General features: G+C 41.2%; 7 protein-coding genes across 7 annotated transcripts; 4 read left to right on the forward strand and 3 right to left on the reverse strand.

Moving 5' to 3' along the window:
• Positions 1–313: 313 nt before the first annotated feature.
• Positions 314–463, reverse strand: BDZ99DRAFT_402498 (uncharacterized protein; the record flags this gene model as incomplete). Its single annotated transcript, XM_033716289.1, has 1 exon — positions 314–463. A coding segment is annotated over one exon (150 nt), but the record flags the coding sequence as incomplete, so codon positions are not given.
• A 3,462-nt stretch (positions 464–3,925) lies between these two features.
• BDZ99DRAFT_354944 (uncharacterized protein) lies at positions 3,926–4,081 on the forward strand (the record flags this gene model as incomplete). Its single annotated transcript, XM_033714595.1, has 1 exon — positions 3,926–4,081. A coding segment is annotated over one exon (156 nt), but the record flags the coding sequence as incomplete, so codon positions are not given.
• A 110-nt stretch (positions 4,082–4,191) lies between these two features.
• Positions 4,192–4,584, forward strand: BDZ99DRAFT_527989 (uncharacterized protein; the record flags this gene model as incomplete). Its single annotated transcript, XM_033726324.1, has 1 exon — positions 4,192–4,584. The coding sequence occupies one exon, from the start codon at positions 4,192–4,194 to the stop codon at positions 4,582–4,584; it is 393 nt and encodes a 130-aa protein (XP_033569006.1).
• Positions 4,585–10,585: 6,001 nt separating this feature from the next.
• On the forward strand, positions 10,586–12,487 carry BDZ99DRAFT_577253 (cytochrome P450). The gene is made up of 3 exons (XM_033728672.1): positions 10,586–10,835; positions 10,883–11,635; positions 11,690–12,487. Exons 1-3 carry the CDS (start codon positions 10,609–10,611, stop codon positions 12,420–12,422), a joined length of 1,713 nt encoding a protein of 570 aa, XP_033569007.1. The 5' UTR covers positions 10,586–10,608; the 3' UTR covers positions 12,423–12,487.
• A 540-nt stretch (positions 12,488–13,027) lies between these two features.
• Positions 13,028–13,367, reverse strand: BDZ99DRAFT_469312 (uncharacterized protein). Its single transcript, XM_033721464.1, has one exon. It carries the CDS (start codon positions 13,328–13,330, stop codon positions 13,142–13,144), a length of 189 nt encoding a protein of 62 aa, XP_033569008.1. The 5' UTR covers positions 13,331–13,367; the 3' UTR covers positions 13,028–13,141.
• Positions 13,368–13,688: 321 nt separating this feature from the next.
• On the reverse strand, positions 13,689–14,650 carry BDZ99DRAFT_492375 (NAD(P)-binding protein; the record flags this gene model as incomplete). Its single annotated transcript, XM_033723160.1, has 2 exons — positions 13,689–13,980; positions 14,034–14,650. The coding sequence occupies 2 exons, from the start codon at positions 14,648–14,650 to the stop codon at positions 13,689–13,691; spliced, it is 909 nt and encodes a 302-aa protein (XP_033569009.1).
• Positions 14,651–14,918: 268 nt separating this feature from the next.
• On the forward strand, positions 14,919–15,980 carry BDZ99DRAFT_469314 (uncharacterized protein). The gene has a single exon (XM_033721465.1). It carries the CDS (start codon positions 15,171–15,173, stop codon positions 15,534–15,536), a length of 366 nt encoding a protein of 121 aa, XP_033569010.1. The 5' UTR covers positions 14,919–15,170; the 3' UTR covers positions 15,537–15,980.
• Positions 15,981–16,687: the final 707 nt, after the last annotated feature.

Below are 16,687 nucleotides of genomic sequence, written 5' to 3' on the forward strand. Positions count from 1 at the left end.
CTACGTACAACGCTGCTGTACTATACTCTATTATACCGCCAGTCTGGATTCGCTTTCTTTTACGACCTTTACGCTTAGTTATCTCTACTAGTTGCTCTTTAAGCTCTTTAACCCGGGCTTTAATAAGTATATTTTTATATAGCATCTCTTTAGCTCCTTTAATAAGCTTTAAGAAGCCTTTTTAGGCGGTTATTAGTAACTATATAAAGGAATTGCTTACTAGCCTTAACTGTAATCTAAATTTATATATATTGCTTAGGGTTTTTAATTACTATAGTATTTCTAGTAGGGGTGCTAGTAGTAGGGTCTATAACTATATATTAAGGCGATTAAGAACTACCTGCGCGTTAATAGGAACTAATCCAGAGGCCTTAAAGGCCTTCTTGCAGTTCTTATATATAAATATATTAAAAAACGCATTTTTAAAGGCTGGTAGGAAGCCTTCTTTATTAATATAGTAGACGTGTTAGCGTGCTAAGTTTTATATATATTAAAAGTACTTTAGCTTTAATAGCAAGAAGCACACTATATTAAGTAGCTAAAGTATATACAATAAATGCGCAGGCATATAGAGGGTAAGGATTTATTGTTTAATATAATAATTCTTAAAATCTTAGTTAAGGTGGCTCTTATAGCCGTCTAAAATTAGCAACCTATATAACCCTACCTAACGCGCCTTTATATATATATTAAAGTGCTTTAACTACTTAAAACTAAGCTTATTATTAGTCTAGCCGTTTTTAGAAACAGAGAGCTTCTAATTATATAGTATCTCTGCTTTCTTATACTATATAGAGATATAAACGCGTCCTTTATAGATAATAAATAGTAGGGTTATATATCTAGCAGCGCAGATGCTCTAGATAACTATAACCTACTCTCAGTTGCCTAGTTAAATAAAATTAGGCCTTATATATTTCTCTAAACCTGTAACAACCTTTATTATGCTAATTATACCTATTTAAAAGCCAGTCTTATTAAAGTTGTAGATATTATCTAGGTGGACGCTATACTTAGCTATAGTCTCTTGCATAAAAGTAAACTATATATTAATAACCTCTAGGTTTTCCTAGAGTATTCTCTGGCAGTTCTTTGCCCGATTAAAAGCTATTTTAAGCTCCTTTATATAAGATATAAACTGTTAAGTCTAGTTCTTGCCTACTAGTGTCCTACTACGCGCAGCCAGTACTTTATCTGCTATATCTGCCACTTTACACAACCGGGGCGCAAATCCTCGCAAGTCTAGGTTAAGGATATATTATATAATTATATGCTTTTCGGTCGCAGTAAGCTTTAGGCAGTTTGGTTGTAATTAAGGTTAAAACGTAATTCCGTAGAGCTAATTAGAGAGCTGCTGATATTGTATATTAAAGGCTGCTGCAGCGCGTTATATAGTCCTAAATTAACTAGAGGTAAAGGCTTAAAGCGCAAGATTAATACTGCCTTTTTACTAAGATAGATAATCGCTACGTTGTTAATATATTGCTGTGTAAATATAGTGTTGGTTGTGCCAAGGAAAAGTAGCCGGCTCGGTGGTTTAGCCGGCTTAGTAGTGGAATACGTTAGTATAAAAGAAATAGAACTATAATTTAGATTACCGCCCTATATATATAAAGTTTAATATTACCCTACTAAGCGTAGTAAAACAGCTATAATATCGGCTATAGAAAAATACTAACTAAAAAAAGGTACAGAAGCACCTTTAAACCTAGCTAGACGAGCTAAATAACTAGAATAACTTTTAAAACACGGAGGAGGACTTTAATAAATTTACACGCCTTTTTTATAAATATATATAGGCTATAATTACTACTATAGTACCTATTATAAGGCTATTAAAATAGGTATCGCCGGTATAGTTAGAAAAATACTTAGAGGAAGTATATAAAACTAGAAGGGCGTATAGAATATAGCGCTTATTATAATCTATAAAAAACTAGATATTATACTATATCTAGTATAACTATAAAAAAAAAACTATATAAAGAAAAAGTACTAAAGCGTAGCGCCGTATAGTAAAGAAAGTAATAAAAAACCTAAAAGGTATATAGAAGCTAGCTAATTAGGGCTATATAGCTAGTAAGGAATTAAAACCTCCGCCTTAATTTCCCCTTTTTTTAAAACCTAAGAACCCTACTCTATATATAGATAATAAAATAAAAGCACGTATACTAGTAGAGTAGTTTTTTCCGCCTCCGGCTAATATAGACTTATCTAACCTAAAAAGGTTCTAATACCTAGAACTATATAATACTACGCTAAATATTATAATTAAGAATATCCTTTTAGCGCTAATAGAAACTGCCCTAGATAAAGCCCCGGGTATTATAGGGATTACTAATAGGTTTTTTAAAAAGTGCAAAATATAGCTAGCGCTTATACTAGCTTAGTTTTTTATAAAGTACCTATATAAAGAATACTATTTTCGGCCGTTTAAAAATTCTATTATAGTAGTGCTATATAAGCCCTAGAAAGCATTTTATATAACGGTAAAGGCCTATAGGCTAATCGCCTTACTAGAAATAATAGGTAAGCTATTCGAATAAATTATAGCTATATAGCTATCGAAAATTGCGGAAGAAAAGGATATACTTCTACTTAGTTAAATAGGGGTATAACTAGGATATTTAATATAGATAGTACTTAAGCTTCTTACTAAATAAATCCACGCTATATAGAAAGGAAATCTATAGCTTATAGTATTATTTTTAGCCTAGATATATTAGAGGCGTTTAACTATATATTATATAAATATATAATATATAACCTATAGATTTAATAAGTACTAAAGTAAATAGTTAGGTTTATAAGGTTTTTTCTATAAAACCGCACTATAAGGCTTACTATTAGAAACTTTATAGTAGAACCTATTATAGTTACTATAGGAATACTGCAGGGCTTCTCCCTATTACTAATACTTTTCCTTTTCTTTACTAGTATACTTCTACTAATACTATAGTGCGGTAATATAACAGCCTATAGATTTATTAATAATATAAATATTTTTATATATAGTAAAAGTATAGAAAAGAACTGCAGGGCTATTAAATAGGTGTATAACCGGTGTATAAAGTAGGTAAGAAAGTATAGAGTAGTTTTTACGCTAGATAAATACTACCTAATATACTTTATAAAAGCCTGTAAGTCTATTAATATAAAAGCTATAGTTAATATATAGGGCTTTACTAAAGGCCCTATAATAGATCTAAGAATACTAGGGGTTTAGGTGGATTCTAAACTTAAATAGGGCCCGCATATTAATACTATAAAAAATAAAGCTACGGCCTAGATAGGGGCCCTTATAAGGCTTACGGCGTTAACCTAGGGCGCAAGCTTCCGGAAGGCATGTATAATATACTCGGCGGTTATTAGGCCTGCTATTATATACGGATGCACCTCCTAGTATACTACACCGGGTATAAAAAAGCAGATTAGCAAGACAAAGATTAAGCAGCTCGAAACAGCACAGAACTAGTGCCTTTGCGCTATTTTAGGGGTATATAAGACAACAAATATTAGGGTGATAGAGCATAAGATATTATGCCCTCCACTCCGGCTAAAGCTGGAGGAACTTACGGTGGCCTACGCGGACCGCATACGCAAGGGGCCAGCCCGCGAGCATATCGAAACCTAATGCAGCCGCATAAGAGAAACGGTCCGTGCTAAATACAGGCCGAAAGGAACACCACAGTACGGCCCAAGCAGGCGCGACGAACTCCGCAAGCTCGCGGCGAAGGCATCACGGCTAGCCGCACGATACAAAGGCGAATCGGAAGAATCCTATAGGCGCACGAGGCGTGGCATGATCTAGGATGAATACGAAGAGAAGTGGAAGAAGGAATAGGAAGCCTACTATAAAGAACTACGCCAAGGACCCCTAACACCAGCACTCGACACTAAATAGAGCAAACGACAAGAGGCACTACACAAAGGACTCACGAAGGTAGAGAGCACAATTATCACGAACCTACGGACGGAGCATATAGGGCTCAACGGTTACCTCCACCGTATAAGAGTGCCCGGCCACCCGACGCCGGCATGCCCTTGCGGGCATAGCCTCCAATCCCCAAGACACATTGTGATGAGTTGCGGAAGACACATTAAGGGCAGGGGCGAGCTGTTCCAGAAGGCCAAGACGAGGACGTATGAACAGCTCTACAGAAGCCAGAAAGGAAGAAAGGCCGTGGCCCAATGGCTCCTCCAAAGGACGGACCTCCTGCCATACCTCTCGGTGGCCAGAGAGATGGCAGAGGCGGAGACGTAGGCATTCCACCTCCTACAACTTTACATAACTATGCATACTACGCATACCATGCATACCACGCATACTGCGCATACTACACACACTACGCATACTACGCATACTACGCCGCCTATATCACGCACCCACCCAACAGCTATATCCACCCGTATACCGCAGCCCCCACATATATCGCAGCCTATACAGCACTACCCCCACATACATCATTCAATTCAAGGACCAACGCCTTGACGAAGGGCACGCGTGCGAAACGACAACACGCGTGCCCTTACGCTAATCCTAAACCAGCTCACTACTCCGGAATTAACTCGACCCGCGCCTAGGAGGACGACTGCAAAACCCGGACAGATTTAGGAAAACGCATCACGATGGCTTATTCCGTGGTGGACTTGATAGATCTACCACGTGTCCCCAATAGCTATATAACAACGAGAAGAGCGCTCAGCGCTATACACCGCAGAGGACGGGGTTTTCATCCGAACGCTGCATGGCAGCAAACGGTTTCTCCTTGTAAACTAGCCTAGATAGAATAGCTGCATAGACCCTAACGGGAGCTACACCAGCGTAATAGAATTTAATAATAATATAGAAAGTAATAATATTATTCTCCTTATAAATCTATTAGAATTCGAGCAAGATATAGCTTTTATAGCTATTAATAATTAGCAGCTAGTATATACCTATTATACGATCTTTTATATACGCATTAAAATAGTATAGCTAGGTAATACTAAGCTTATTTATTATCTAGCTATTATTACTTACTGCTATAACCTAATCTAGTAGTATATTATTACCCTTATACTATATAAAAAGGTAGTATATACCTATAAAGATAATAAATAGTAGAATAGCCTATTTATAGGTATTAATACCTTAGATTATTATTATCTATTTATAATTACCTAGCTATATAGATTTTAGATAATTATAGCGCTTAGAGCCTATTATAACTACGCCTATTAAAATAACACCTATTTAGAAGCCGGCTTTATTAAAGTTATATATATTTTTATTTAAAATACTATACTTTGCTTTTATATTATATATAAGCTTAAACTAATTACTAATAGCTTTTAGATTTTTATATAAAGCTTTTTAATAGTTGTACTTTTAATTAAATTATATTTTAAGCTTAGGTGTTCGCTTAATAAAGTTTTCTAGCCAGTTCTTACTAACTTAGCCGGCGGCGCGCTTAGTAAGTAATTTATTGGCTATCTCTCGTACAGTATATAAGCTAGGCGGAAATCCTTGCAAATCTAGGTCGAGTATATATTAAGTAATAACTAATTCCTTTAGCTTTAAAAGCTTCTTTAAATTAGGCTTAAAATCGCGTTATAGGGTTATTCTAGCGCGTTGATCTCGAAGTGTGCTTCTAGGGACGTTATATATTATAATAGCGCGCCGTTCGCTTATAAATTGCTGCCGATTAATTGCTGCGATAGCTATATATATTCGACCTTTATTTTGTATTAATTGCATATTATATTATTAACGTATAGTAGTTAGAAGTTAACGCGTCGCGTTTTCGTAATAAAGTAGACGGCTTACTTAGGTAGACGGCTCGCTTATAGAATACGTTATCTATAATTCTATTAAAACCTATAAAACACCTTACTATATATATCTATTTATATATATAAGCTATTTAGTAAAAAGGGTATAAAAAGGTAGATAAATATTATATAAAAGCTAGTTAAAAAGTATTAGCTTATAAAATAGTTTACTAAGCAGTTTATATATACTGCCTGTTTATATAAGCACTATATAAGCTTATAGCTTTATTATAGTAATTAGAAACTATTTATAAATCTATTAATTAATACTATAATAAAAAGTAGAAAAAATAGCCGCGGTTAAAAGCGCTATTAGCAGCTGCTAAAAATAAATTAAAGGTATTCTATATACTATATTTCCTTATATAAGAAAAAAAGGTGCTAAAGTAAGTATATAGCTAAGCTTACTACTAAAAACTAGCTATATAAGCAGCTATATATATAGAAATTAATAAATCTAAATAACTTTAGGCTATTATATATTTTATTATAAAGGGCTTAATTAAGGGCTTTTTATTAGCCGAGCTATATAGCCTAAGCGTTGCGCTAAAAGCAGCGGGTTAAGAAATAGCCTTACTACCGAAATTTTTTACTATTTAATAGTATTCTAATATAGTTTTAGCAGGCCTTTTTTATAGCTTTTATATATAGGCCTTATTTTTATAAATAGTAAATAGAAATAAAACTATTACTATATTTTTCTAAGTAAATTTAATTACTTTATAACTTTCTAATAACACGCTATATAGCTTTTCCTACTTAATTTATTTATTATATATTAATTTAAGGTCTATAAGTAATTAGTTAAAGCTTTTAGCTAGTATTTTTACCTTTTTCTTAGTCCTTAATTATATAGCTATAGTAGTAGCTAGTTTCTTAATAATATTATACTTTTCCCTTTTTATTTTTTCCCTTTTTATTTTAGTTATTTAAACTATACTAGCTGCACCTATTTTAAGCTTATATAGCTGTTTAAATAGCTTTAACGTATTCTATAAGCGAGCCGTCCACCTAAGCGAGCCGTCCACTTTATCACAAAAACGCGACGCGTTAACTTCTAACCACCATGCGTCGACAACACAACGTGCAATTAATACAAAATGAAGGTCGAATATGCATGGCTATCGCAGCAATCAATCAGCAGCAATTTAAAAGCGAACGGCGCGCTATTACGACATATAATGTACCCAGAAGCACACTTCGAGATCGACGCGCTGGAACGACCCCACGACGCGATTCTGAGCCTAATTCGAAGAAGCTTTCCAAGCTGGAGGAATCAGTTGTTGTTCAACATATACTCGACCTGGATTCGCGAGGATTTCCGCCCAACCTGCATGCTATACGAGAGATGGCCAACAAATTGCTCGCCGAGCGCGCCGCCGGCCACGTTGGCAAGAACTGGCCAGAGAACTTTATCAAGCGAATACCTAAGCTCAAAACACAATTCAATCGAAAGTACAATTGTTAGAGAGCTTTATGCGAGGATCTAAAGGCAATTAGCAATTAGTTTAAGCTTATACGCAATATAAAAGCAAAGTATAGTATCCTAGATAAAGATATATACAACTTTAATAAAGCTAGCTTCTAAATAGGCGTTATTTTAACTAGTGTAGTTATAACAGGCTCTAAGCGGCGCAATTATCTAAAATTAATATAGCTAGGCAATTATAAATAGATAATAATAATCTAAGGAGTTAATACCTATAGATAGGCTATCCCGCTATTTATTATCTTTTTAGGTAAGTACTACCTTTTTATATAGTATAAAGGTAATAATATACTACTAAACTAGGTTATAGCAGTAAGTAATAATAGCTGGATAATAAATAAGCTTAGTATTACCTAGCTATAGTATTTTAATAAATATATAAAGGATTACACTATAGGTATATATTAGCTGCTAATTATTAATAGCTATAAAAGCCACCGCTTACTTAAATTTAAAAAGATTTATAAAAAGAATAATATTATTACTCTCTATATACCAGCGTATTTATTGCACCTGCTGCAGCCGCTTAATATTAGCTGCTTTGCGCCGTTAAAAAAGGTATACAGGCGCTAAATTAAGGACTTAATACGCCACTATATTAACTATATTATAAAGCTAGAATTTTTGCTAGTATTTAAAGCAGCCTTTTATAACTTAATTATAAAAAGTAATATTTGCGCAGGCTTTTAAGGCGCAGGCCTTATACTACTTAATCTAGAGGTAGTGCTTTTAAAGCTTAATATTTAGCTTTATATACTATTGCCTTCTGCTATAGTAGAGGCTTAATAGGAATTAAAAATACTAAGCAACGCTCTTAAGCTAGGCTTTTAATTAGCTTTAATTTATAATTATATTTAAAGGTATTAAAATAGCTTACCTATAGTAATTCTTAATACGCTTAGCAGCTTTTCTAAAGGTGCTGCAATAATAATATATTAAGCTACGCTACTGCGTAATATAGTTGCCAGCCTTTAAAAGGTAAATAAAGCTGCTGTAAAGTATAAGGCGCGTAAAAAAAAGCGGATCTAGAGAAAAAAAAACTCTAATAATAGAAGCAGGCTTTTAAATAGCTGCTTAAAGGCTTAATAAGAACGCCTAAAGTAAAAGGCAGCAAGACGGGGCAGATTCTAGCGGAAGCGCGCGGCGCTATAGATGCTGCGGCGAGCTAAGGCATAATATTTATACGTGTAAAAATAATATAGAGGTTGCTGTAGATTAGGCTATAAGTTATATATAGTTAATATCTATTAGCGTTGTAGAGTAATTAACGTTTAAGGCCGGTTTTTATAATAAAGTAGATAGCTTACTTAGGTAGACGGCTTGCTTATAGAATACGTTATACTAGAAAAAAAATTATTTAGCTAGACTATATACTTACCTAGTAGATAGATATATTAGTTTATAATAGGATTATATTATATTAAAAAATTTAATATAATAGCTTAAGTTTTAGTAAAGCTTTTAAAAAGAAATAATTTATTTAAATTAACTAGGCTATTACTATCCCCTTTAGCATGCTATAGCTAATCTAGAATATAGCCTTAATTAGCTAGAACCTAGATTTTAAAGCCCTTTAGTATAGGTTTTATAGGAATATTAATAATTTTACTTACTTATTTTATAAACTTTTATATTATTTTATTTATAGTAAGGTAAGAGCTAAGGTTTAGTATATACTATAGCGTGTTCTAATATACTTAAAAAGCTTATTTATATAGTTAAATATTAATTGGAAACTATTTTAAAGTATAAAAGAGTACCGGAAATACTAATCTAGTTACTTAAACTAAATAAAGCTAATAAAGTTTTTTTACTATATATAAGGCTCTATATAATTTAGGGCTTTAGTAATTTTTTATACGCTTTTCTATTATAATTCCTATATAAATTAGGGTTCTAAAATAGGCGTAGAGCTCCTGCCTATTTATAGGCCTCTATTTCCGTTTTTTTTCTATAGGTGCCTTTTCCTCTATAGGCTAGTACTGCTTAGCGTACTTATTTATCTACTATACTATTTTATCTATTATTTTATTAGTAAAAAATAGCCTAAAAAGGGCTATAGAGTTATACTAATTAAGACCTAAAGGTATACAGGCCTTTTCTAGATTATACTAATTATTAATAGGTAGGGGAGAGAATTCGGGCATAGGCTATAGTTTAGGAGGCGGTTCTTTAGCTGTTTTTATACGAGGATCTTTCTATTTAATATAGTTAATATTATTTAATATTCTAGGTATCTTTAGGTATTAATTGGCGTTAAATTAGGTGGATTTTAATTAATTGTTATAGCTGGCTATATTTATATATCTTAGAACGATGTTCGTCTTAGTATAGCCCGAGCGTTGCACTTTACCGGGCTAAGGGATAACCTTCTCCTTTAGAGGTCCGTGGCGTATAGGGGGCATATTTAGGTGTTAATTATAAGCTGTTTTAAGGGGGTGGAGGCATTTGATTTTATCTATTTTAGGTGCAGGCAGGTGGTGTTGATGTTCCTGAGCCGGCAGAAATATTAATTAAACCAATCAGAGCACGGCAGTAAGGGTCACATGACACATGCACGGTTCAGGTCAAAAACCCCGGAGAGGTCAAATACCCCTCAAATACTCTACTAGGTAGCGGCCACTCCGCCGCACCGTACATCACCGGGTCATCATTGCACCTGCAGCGTGCGTCATGATCTTATTTCTGGAAATATACGTACTGTACTGTCCTGTCTGTGGGCTGGAGACCGGGGTTATTCTACCCCTGCATCGTATCTGTCCAAGGACCGGGATGTTTACAACCGCGGGCTAGATGGATCTGAGCCCTTGCGAAGCTTTCTCCGCCCCTCGGCCGTCCGTGCGCGGCGCTTCGACGAGCGGGAAAACATTGATATCGATGTTTCGTTTCACAGAAGCGCGGCGGAGGCGTCTAGGCTTTTCGCCCCATGGCCTGCCTGTTCTATCCCCAGCCCCCGCCGAGACCGAGGCCAAGGCTGAGGATTGCCTGATAAGCGCACTACGTTGGACAATCAATTCCCAGGGTCGGGGCTCAGCCTCGAGGTAAATTCTGTGTAGCCTGATAAGTGCACTACGTTGGACAATCAATTCCCAGAGTCGGGGCTCAGCCTCGGGGTAAATTCTGTGTAGGTCTGGGATGAGTGAGACAGTGGTGTACCTAGTGCAAAGACTACGCGAGGTTGAATAAGATGGATGGATGGATGGATAGATAGGTGCTGATACGCGCCAGTCCCAGACTAGAATCATCACGTCTATTTTCCTTCCTTCACTTTTCGAACACTCTTTAACGGGAAGCATATCAAAATGACGGCCCTGATCTTCTCTGCCGCAATTGAGAGTATGCGGCTCTCGCTCCTGTCGAGCGCGCTGGCTTTGCCGATGCTATATTTGTTTGTGTTCAACGCTGTTCGAGCTTTCCAGCGGCTGCGAGGGGAAGAGACCAAGCCGTTGCTTGCACCGCATTCGATGCCGTTGATCGGACATGTGCAGTTATTCCTGGCGCAGCCGGCGAAACTCGCGTCCGTCTTTAGGTATGGCACTCACTTGTAACATGCGGACACGAGACTGATGATACCAGTGCTGCGGAGCATTCAAAACAAATATTCCGCTTCAAGCTGCCCTTTGCCTCGCTGTGGTTTGTCAAGGGCCCATCGCAGATCGTGCAGATAATGTCCGACTCCAAGACGTTCGACTTCGAGCCTATGAAGAACATCGCCCTGCAGCGGATCCTCGGACTTCCGGGCAGGATCATCGATCTTGCGAATCGAGATGACTCGGGTGTGGGCAGGAAACCGCTTCCCGCGAGCAATATCCCACATGGGAGACGCTTTAATTACTTGGAGCGCAAGACGACGAAGGACTTCACGCGGCCTGCTTCCCATGCCGCGTTTGTAGACAAATTCGAGGCTAATCTCTATGACTGGGTTGAGAAATCCGCCATCGGGGATGAGTGGGTCAGCTATCCTGATCTGTATCCCTTCATTCGAACCATTCTCTTCCGAGCCACCACCGACGCGTTTTACGGCCCGCAGCTTCTCAAGTCGAGCCCGTACCTGGAAGAGGACATCTGGAAGTTCGATGTAAATGTGCCATTTCTGGCCAAGGGCTTGCCGGGTTTTCTCAATCGGTCTGCTAAAAGAGTCCGACATAGATGTACACAAGCGTTTCGCATGTGGAGGGTCTCCGCTCTGCAGGAAACCGCAGAGCAACTTCCAGAATGGAATGAAAAATCGGGACTGAAGACTACGACGCTACGTAAGGAGGTGTTTGAGCAGTTTGAGGAGTGGGATGATACCTCGTGTGCAGCGTCTGATCTTGCAGTGCTGTTTGGGTAGGCATAATTCTCAAAGTCGCAACCTTGCACACATTCACTGACTCTGTGCAGGTTAACGTCCAACTCCATCCGAGCCTCGTTCTGGTTCTTCCTCGAAACATTACGGTCACCTGACCTCGCCGGCGATGCAGCGAGGGAGATATCCAGCGTGATCACTACATCGGAAACATACAACTCAACAGATACAGCGCCACCCCGCTTCGACATCAAACTGCTGGTGCGACTTCCGCTCCTACAATCGCTCTTCGCCGAGACACTGAGAATGTACGTCTCGGTAATGATAGTTCGCACCACACGACAAAGCTGCAAACTCGGGGACTGGGTGGTGCAGAAGGATCAGAAGGTCATGATGTGCAACTACGCACAGCACATGGACGAGAAGCTCTGGAACCAGGATGGTTCCAGCCCTCACGCCCTCGACGCATTCTGGGGACGGCGATTCCTGTCCGGTTCAGAGACTGAAAAGCCGGACTCGAGCCCTGTCGCGCAGATGGAGGCCCTTGCAGACCAGTCCACACCTACTGGGCCTCGCTTCGCAGGAGAAGGACTCGGCGCCAAGTTCTTCCCGTTCGGCATGGGCGAGAGAGTCTGCCCCGGCCGCCACTTTTCCAAGATCCAATCGCTGCTGGCGTACGCGCTGATATCGGAGAGTTTCGATATGGAGCTGCTGGTGGAGGATGGATGGAGGCCGAGGGTGGATTGGAACCACTTTGGATACGGCACCTTGCCCCCGGCCATGTCGACGCCGTTTCGCATCAGGAGAAAGGCGGCTGCTGTGGTTTAGTCGGGGATGTAGTCGTACATTACTTGCTTTGATAGACGGAGTGTTGAATAGACTGTACTTTGGATATGGATCACGTACGTTGCTCAGCTGCTCCCCTGTGATGCTATGCCGGACTGCAGACCATTCTCAACCCACCGACCGCGATCAAACATCGCCAAGCCGTGACAAGCACCCCGCAGCGTCTTTTGTCCTCCCCGACGACAAATCCGCCTCCAGCCACACTTCAGCGCCATCCACAAAATGGCTTAAACCCATTTCCAGTCTCCAACATACCGTGCATCCAAGTCTAACCTCTCCAGCACCATCGCAAGCCCAGCAATAGCCCAGCACGCAAGGCATCTCGAATACCACATTAATCAGGCAATGCTTCTCTTCCCCCACCCCCCCTCCCCACACTTGCACGCATCAGAACTCCCCGCTATCCCAGTATTCCTTCGCTGACCGAACGTAAATGAGCCTTCCACCGCGGTTGGTAGTACCCCAGACTCATCAGCGGTTCGCTTCGGTTCCTTTCGCCAAAATGGAAAACGTCCGAGCGCCACAAACGACCGTCAGCCGCACGATCGATGGGCGCGAAGGAATGCGATGCGATGCGGGGCTGCGATCTGCGCCGCTACAGCTACAGGGGTGACAAGATCGGCCTGACACCCCCCCTCCCCCCCCTCTGGTCAATTAGGCTTGGCAGAGATAGGGGGGCTACACGAAATGAGATTGAGCTTTCACATGGCAATGAATGGTATGTCTTGATTGAGGTGTAAGGCAGTCTCGACTTTGTGCACGTGAATGCGGGTTGAGATTCTGCAAGGGGAGAGGCGGGGGCTTGAAGAGTTACACGGGAAAACGAGTTGCAACTTCAAGGTACAGAGAAGATAGAGGCAGCAAATCAAGATGCACAGATTGGAAGTCATGCGTGAGGATCATGTCGCCTGGTGCTAGTGTAGAAAAACTCCTGAATTCTGTTATGGTACTGTACATGTTCTGGAATACGCAAGTCGCTAGGTCCCTCTTTTGCGTTCCTTTCGCCATGCGCCGTGACTTGCATCCGTCGACATGTCAATCGTGCCTTTCCCTCAGCAGGTAACAGTCTGTGAAAGATTGCATCGAAATTCCTCACTTCAGCACCTCCGTAATACAAGGCTCGATGGTCTCCAGCTTCTCGAACAGCTCTCCAACGAACCTCTTATGCAAGGCCTGTCCCTTCTCGCTGTCAACATTCGGGCCATTGCTGCGAATCGTTAGCGCTCGTCCCGATTTCGAACTGGATACTTACTCTGCAATCTTGCAATCCATCAGGAATGCTCCATGGGCTTCTAGCGGAAGATCAGGTCTCACAGCATCCACGATCGCCGCTCCACCAGTCGCAGTCGGCCGAGCAAGAATGAGCATCATGATGCGTTCAATGACGGAGTGCAACCACGGCTTGTCGTCTCGAAAGAGGTTGCTGTGGCACATGCCTGGCGTCAAGACGTCGAGTATGACATTCGACTCTGGCGTGACAGGGCTCCGCGCTGCGATCTCCCGGATGGCGTAGAGCAGAAAAAGTTTCGACGTTGAATACCTGGGATACTCAGTCAGCGACTCCTCCACACAGCGCTATGAGCGACAACGTACCGGTCTTCCATGAGAGCAATGTCCTTGTTGTTCAGCGCATTGAAGAGAGAGCCGGACGCGTTTGCCTCGTTCACTTGCGCAACATAATGCGCGTCTGACGTCACAAAGGCAATTCGTCCCCTAGCATTGTGCGTCTTCGCAGAGGCTCTCAGCTTCGGCAACAACAGCAAGCCCAGCAATGTCGTATGGACTACGTTGACCGCGATGTGCGCTTCCATTCCGTTCACCATGGTCCACTGCTGGGTTAGCATCCCCGCATTCGAAATGACGGCATCTAGTCTCTCCAATCCATTCGCGCGATCGGAAAGCTTCTTGATGGAGTCGTAATCCGAGAGGTCCAGCGGCCATACTTGGATATTATTCTTTGTTGCGCCGGTCGACTCGAGTAGCGCTTCAGCAGCCGCTTCTCCTTTCGCAACGCTGCGCACAGCCAAGATGACTTTCGACGCTTTCAGACGCAAAAGGTGACGTGCAGCTTCGAGTCCAAGACCAGTATTGGAGCCGGTGACGATGATTGTTTGGCCGGAGAAATCGCTTGTCGGGGCCGGAATCCGTTCAAAGAACTGCGAGTAGAGGAGCTTGCGGCCAAACTTGGGCCAGGTCATGGGCGTCGCCATTGCCAACAGGGTAAGTTGCAAAGTCGCGAAGTTCAAGCTGTGTTGGTGTTGAGAAGTGAGGTGCAGGTCAGCAATGTGTTTGTTTTGGAGGGGCTGTGTCGCTGCAGTGTAACAATTCGGACTGAAGCAACTACTGTAAGCCTAGAGGCACCAATCAATGCAGGACTTGGCGTCCCGCACATCTATATATACGTGCCTACGCACACCTCCACAATACACACACACATTACCACTTCCTCACATATCATGCCCACATATTGTGCCCCCACAAGCTTATAGTTATGAGCCCGGATATCGCTTAATCCGTCAATATATCTCACTCTGACTACCTACCTACCTACCACAATCAAAGGATCGCATATCCACCTTACTGTTGGCACCGTCTTCACGTCTCCACGTCTCTCCACGTCGTCACCGTCACCATCATGTCGTCCAAGACTTCAACCGTCCCATCAAATGTCATCCTCAGAGATCAATCAGACTGGGAGCTCTGGCTGAAGCTGGAGATGTTTGGCAGTATATGAACCCAGATCAACCCCATTGCCCGCTGCAGAAGCCTACAAAGCCGACTCGACCTGTCACTCATTCCCAGCCCGAATCCGATTCTACGTCTACGATTGTGTCCACTGCTCAGGCTATTCCAACAGCTGCACAGCAAGCCCAGTATACGGCTGAGCTAGCTGAATACAACATGGAAATCAAGAAATACCGAAGGCTCAAGGACAAGCTCGGTCAAGTGGAAACCCACGTTACCAAATCAATCGATCCAAAATACCTGTATCACATCAAGGATAAGGACAACCCGTACGAAAAGCTCAAGACACTTCAACAGCTCCTATCCCCTACAAAAATTGATCAGGAATACCAAGTTCAGAAGACCTATTAACTTGCAAAGGCTTTCCATGCCCTACGATCAAACATTGAGGACTGGTGTGATTCCTTTCTCATCGCCTACAGACGAGCCGAGCAGCTACAGCTTCCAGAGGCCCATGGATTCCGTGCACAGAAAGACTTTGTACGAGCAATCAAGCTATTCGACGCAGCATATGCCGTCACTCTATCTTTGAAAGTCTTTGAAGCCGGTTTCTAGAGGCGACACTGGTTGTAAGAAGCTGGTTTGGATAGCTTCGCTGGAGCCTAGAGTCTGGCTGCACAGCATAACTCTTGGCAAAGCAAGGCTGCACGTAACTTTAGGCAGTGCCTTGTGTTTCTTTTCTACACGGAGGGCATTATCTAGCAAAGGTAAGACTGCTGTCGGCAGGATGGAGCCTTGGCGTAACAAAACGCACCGGCTAAAATTAAATTTAAATTAACTATTATGATCCCGCACGTGCATGTATATAACCCAAATCGATTAAGAATTGCGCCAAGAAGTACCGTCCTGCGAGGCGAATTTGCATCGAATACCGCGTACATTATAGATAACAGTTTAGCAGCAGTATAAGAAGCATTGCATGCTCTAGACTCCTTGATTTCCGCCTTGAAATGGCGAAAAGATGGGGGTGGACGCGTTTTTCTAATGAAATTTTGATTATGGCTGTAGGGTGTAGTGCACGAATCGAGCGACAGGACAACCATACGTTTGTAATTTTTAGGTATGAAGTGTCTAGAATGTCGAGTAATTACTAAAAAGCAGCTTGGATACCGCAATATTAGAGATCTAACACGTGCGCAGATTCTAGGACGCTTGGAAGTCACGACATTGCTACTTCACTCAGGTTGCAGCACTACAACCTAGGATCAACAACTCATATGCCAGAAAGCTACTCTCCGAACATCAGCTGTAGAGAACCCAGCTGAAATCTCAGCTGTAGAGAACCGAGCTGAAGCCTCAGCTGTGCAGGGCTCATCTGAACTTACTAGCGCGCCACCCTGGGGGTGGCCCCCTTCCTTCCCCTAGTATATATACAACTAGCTAGACGTCTATAGAAATCAGAGTTCACATCAATTTCAACCTGAGTGTTATGAGCCCGGAAAACTCACACGGATCATCGCCTGCATCACCGATCAACGCAAATCAGCAAACGATAGACTCTC

The sequence above is a fragment of the Mytilinidion resinicola genome (assembly GCF_010093595.1).
Source record: "Mytilinidion resinicola strain CBS 304.34 unplaced genomic scaffold BDZ99scaffold_35, whole genome shotgun sequence".
NCBI lineage: Eukaryota > Fungi > Ascomycota > Dothideomycetes > Mytilinidiales > Mytilinidiaceae > Mytilinidion > Mytilinidion resinicola.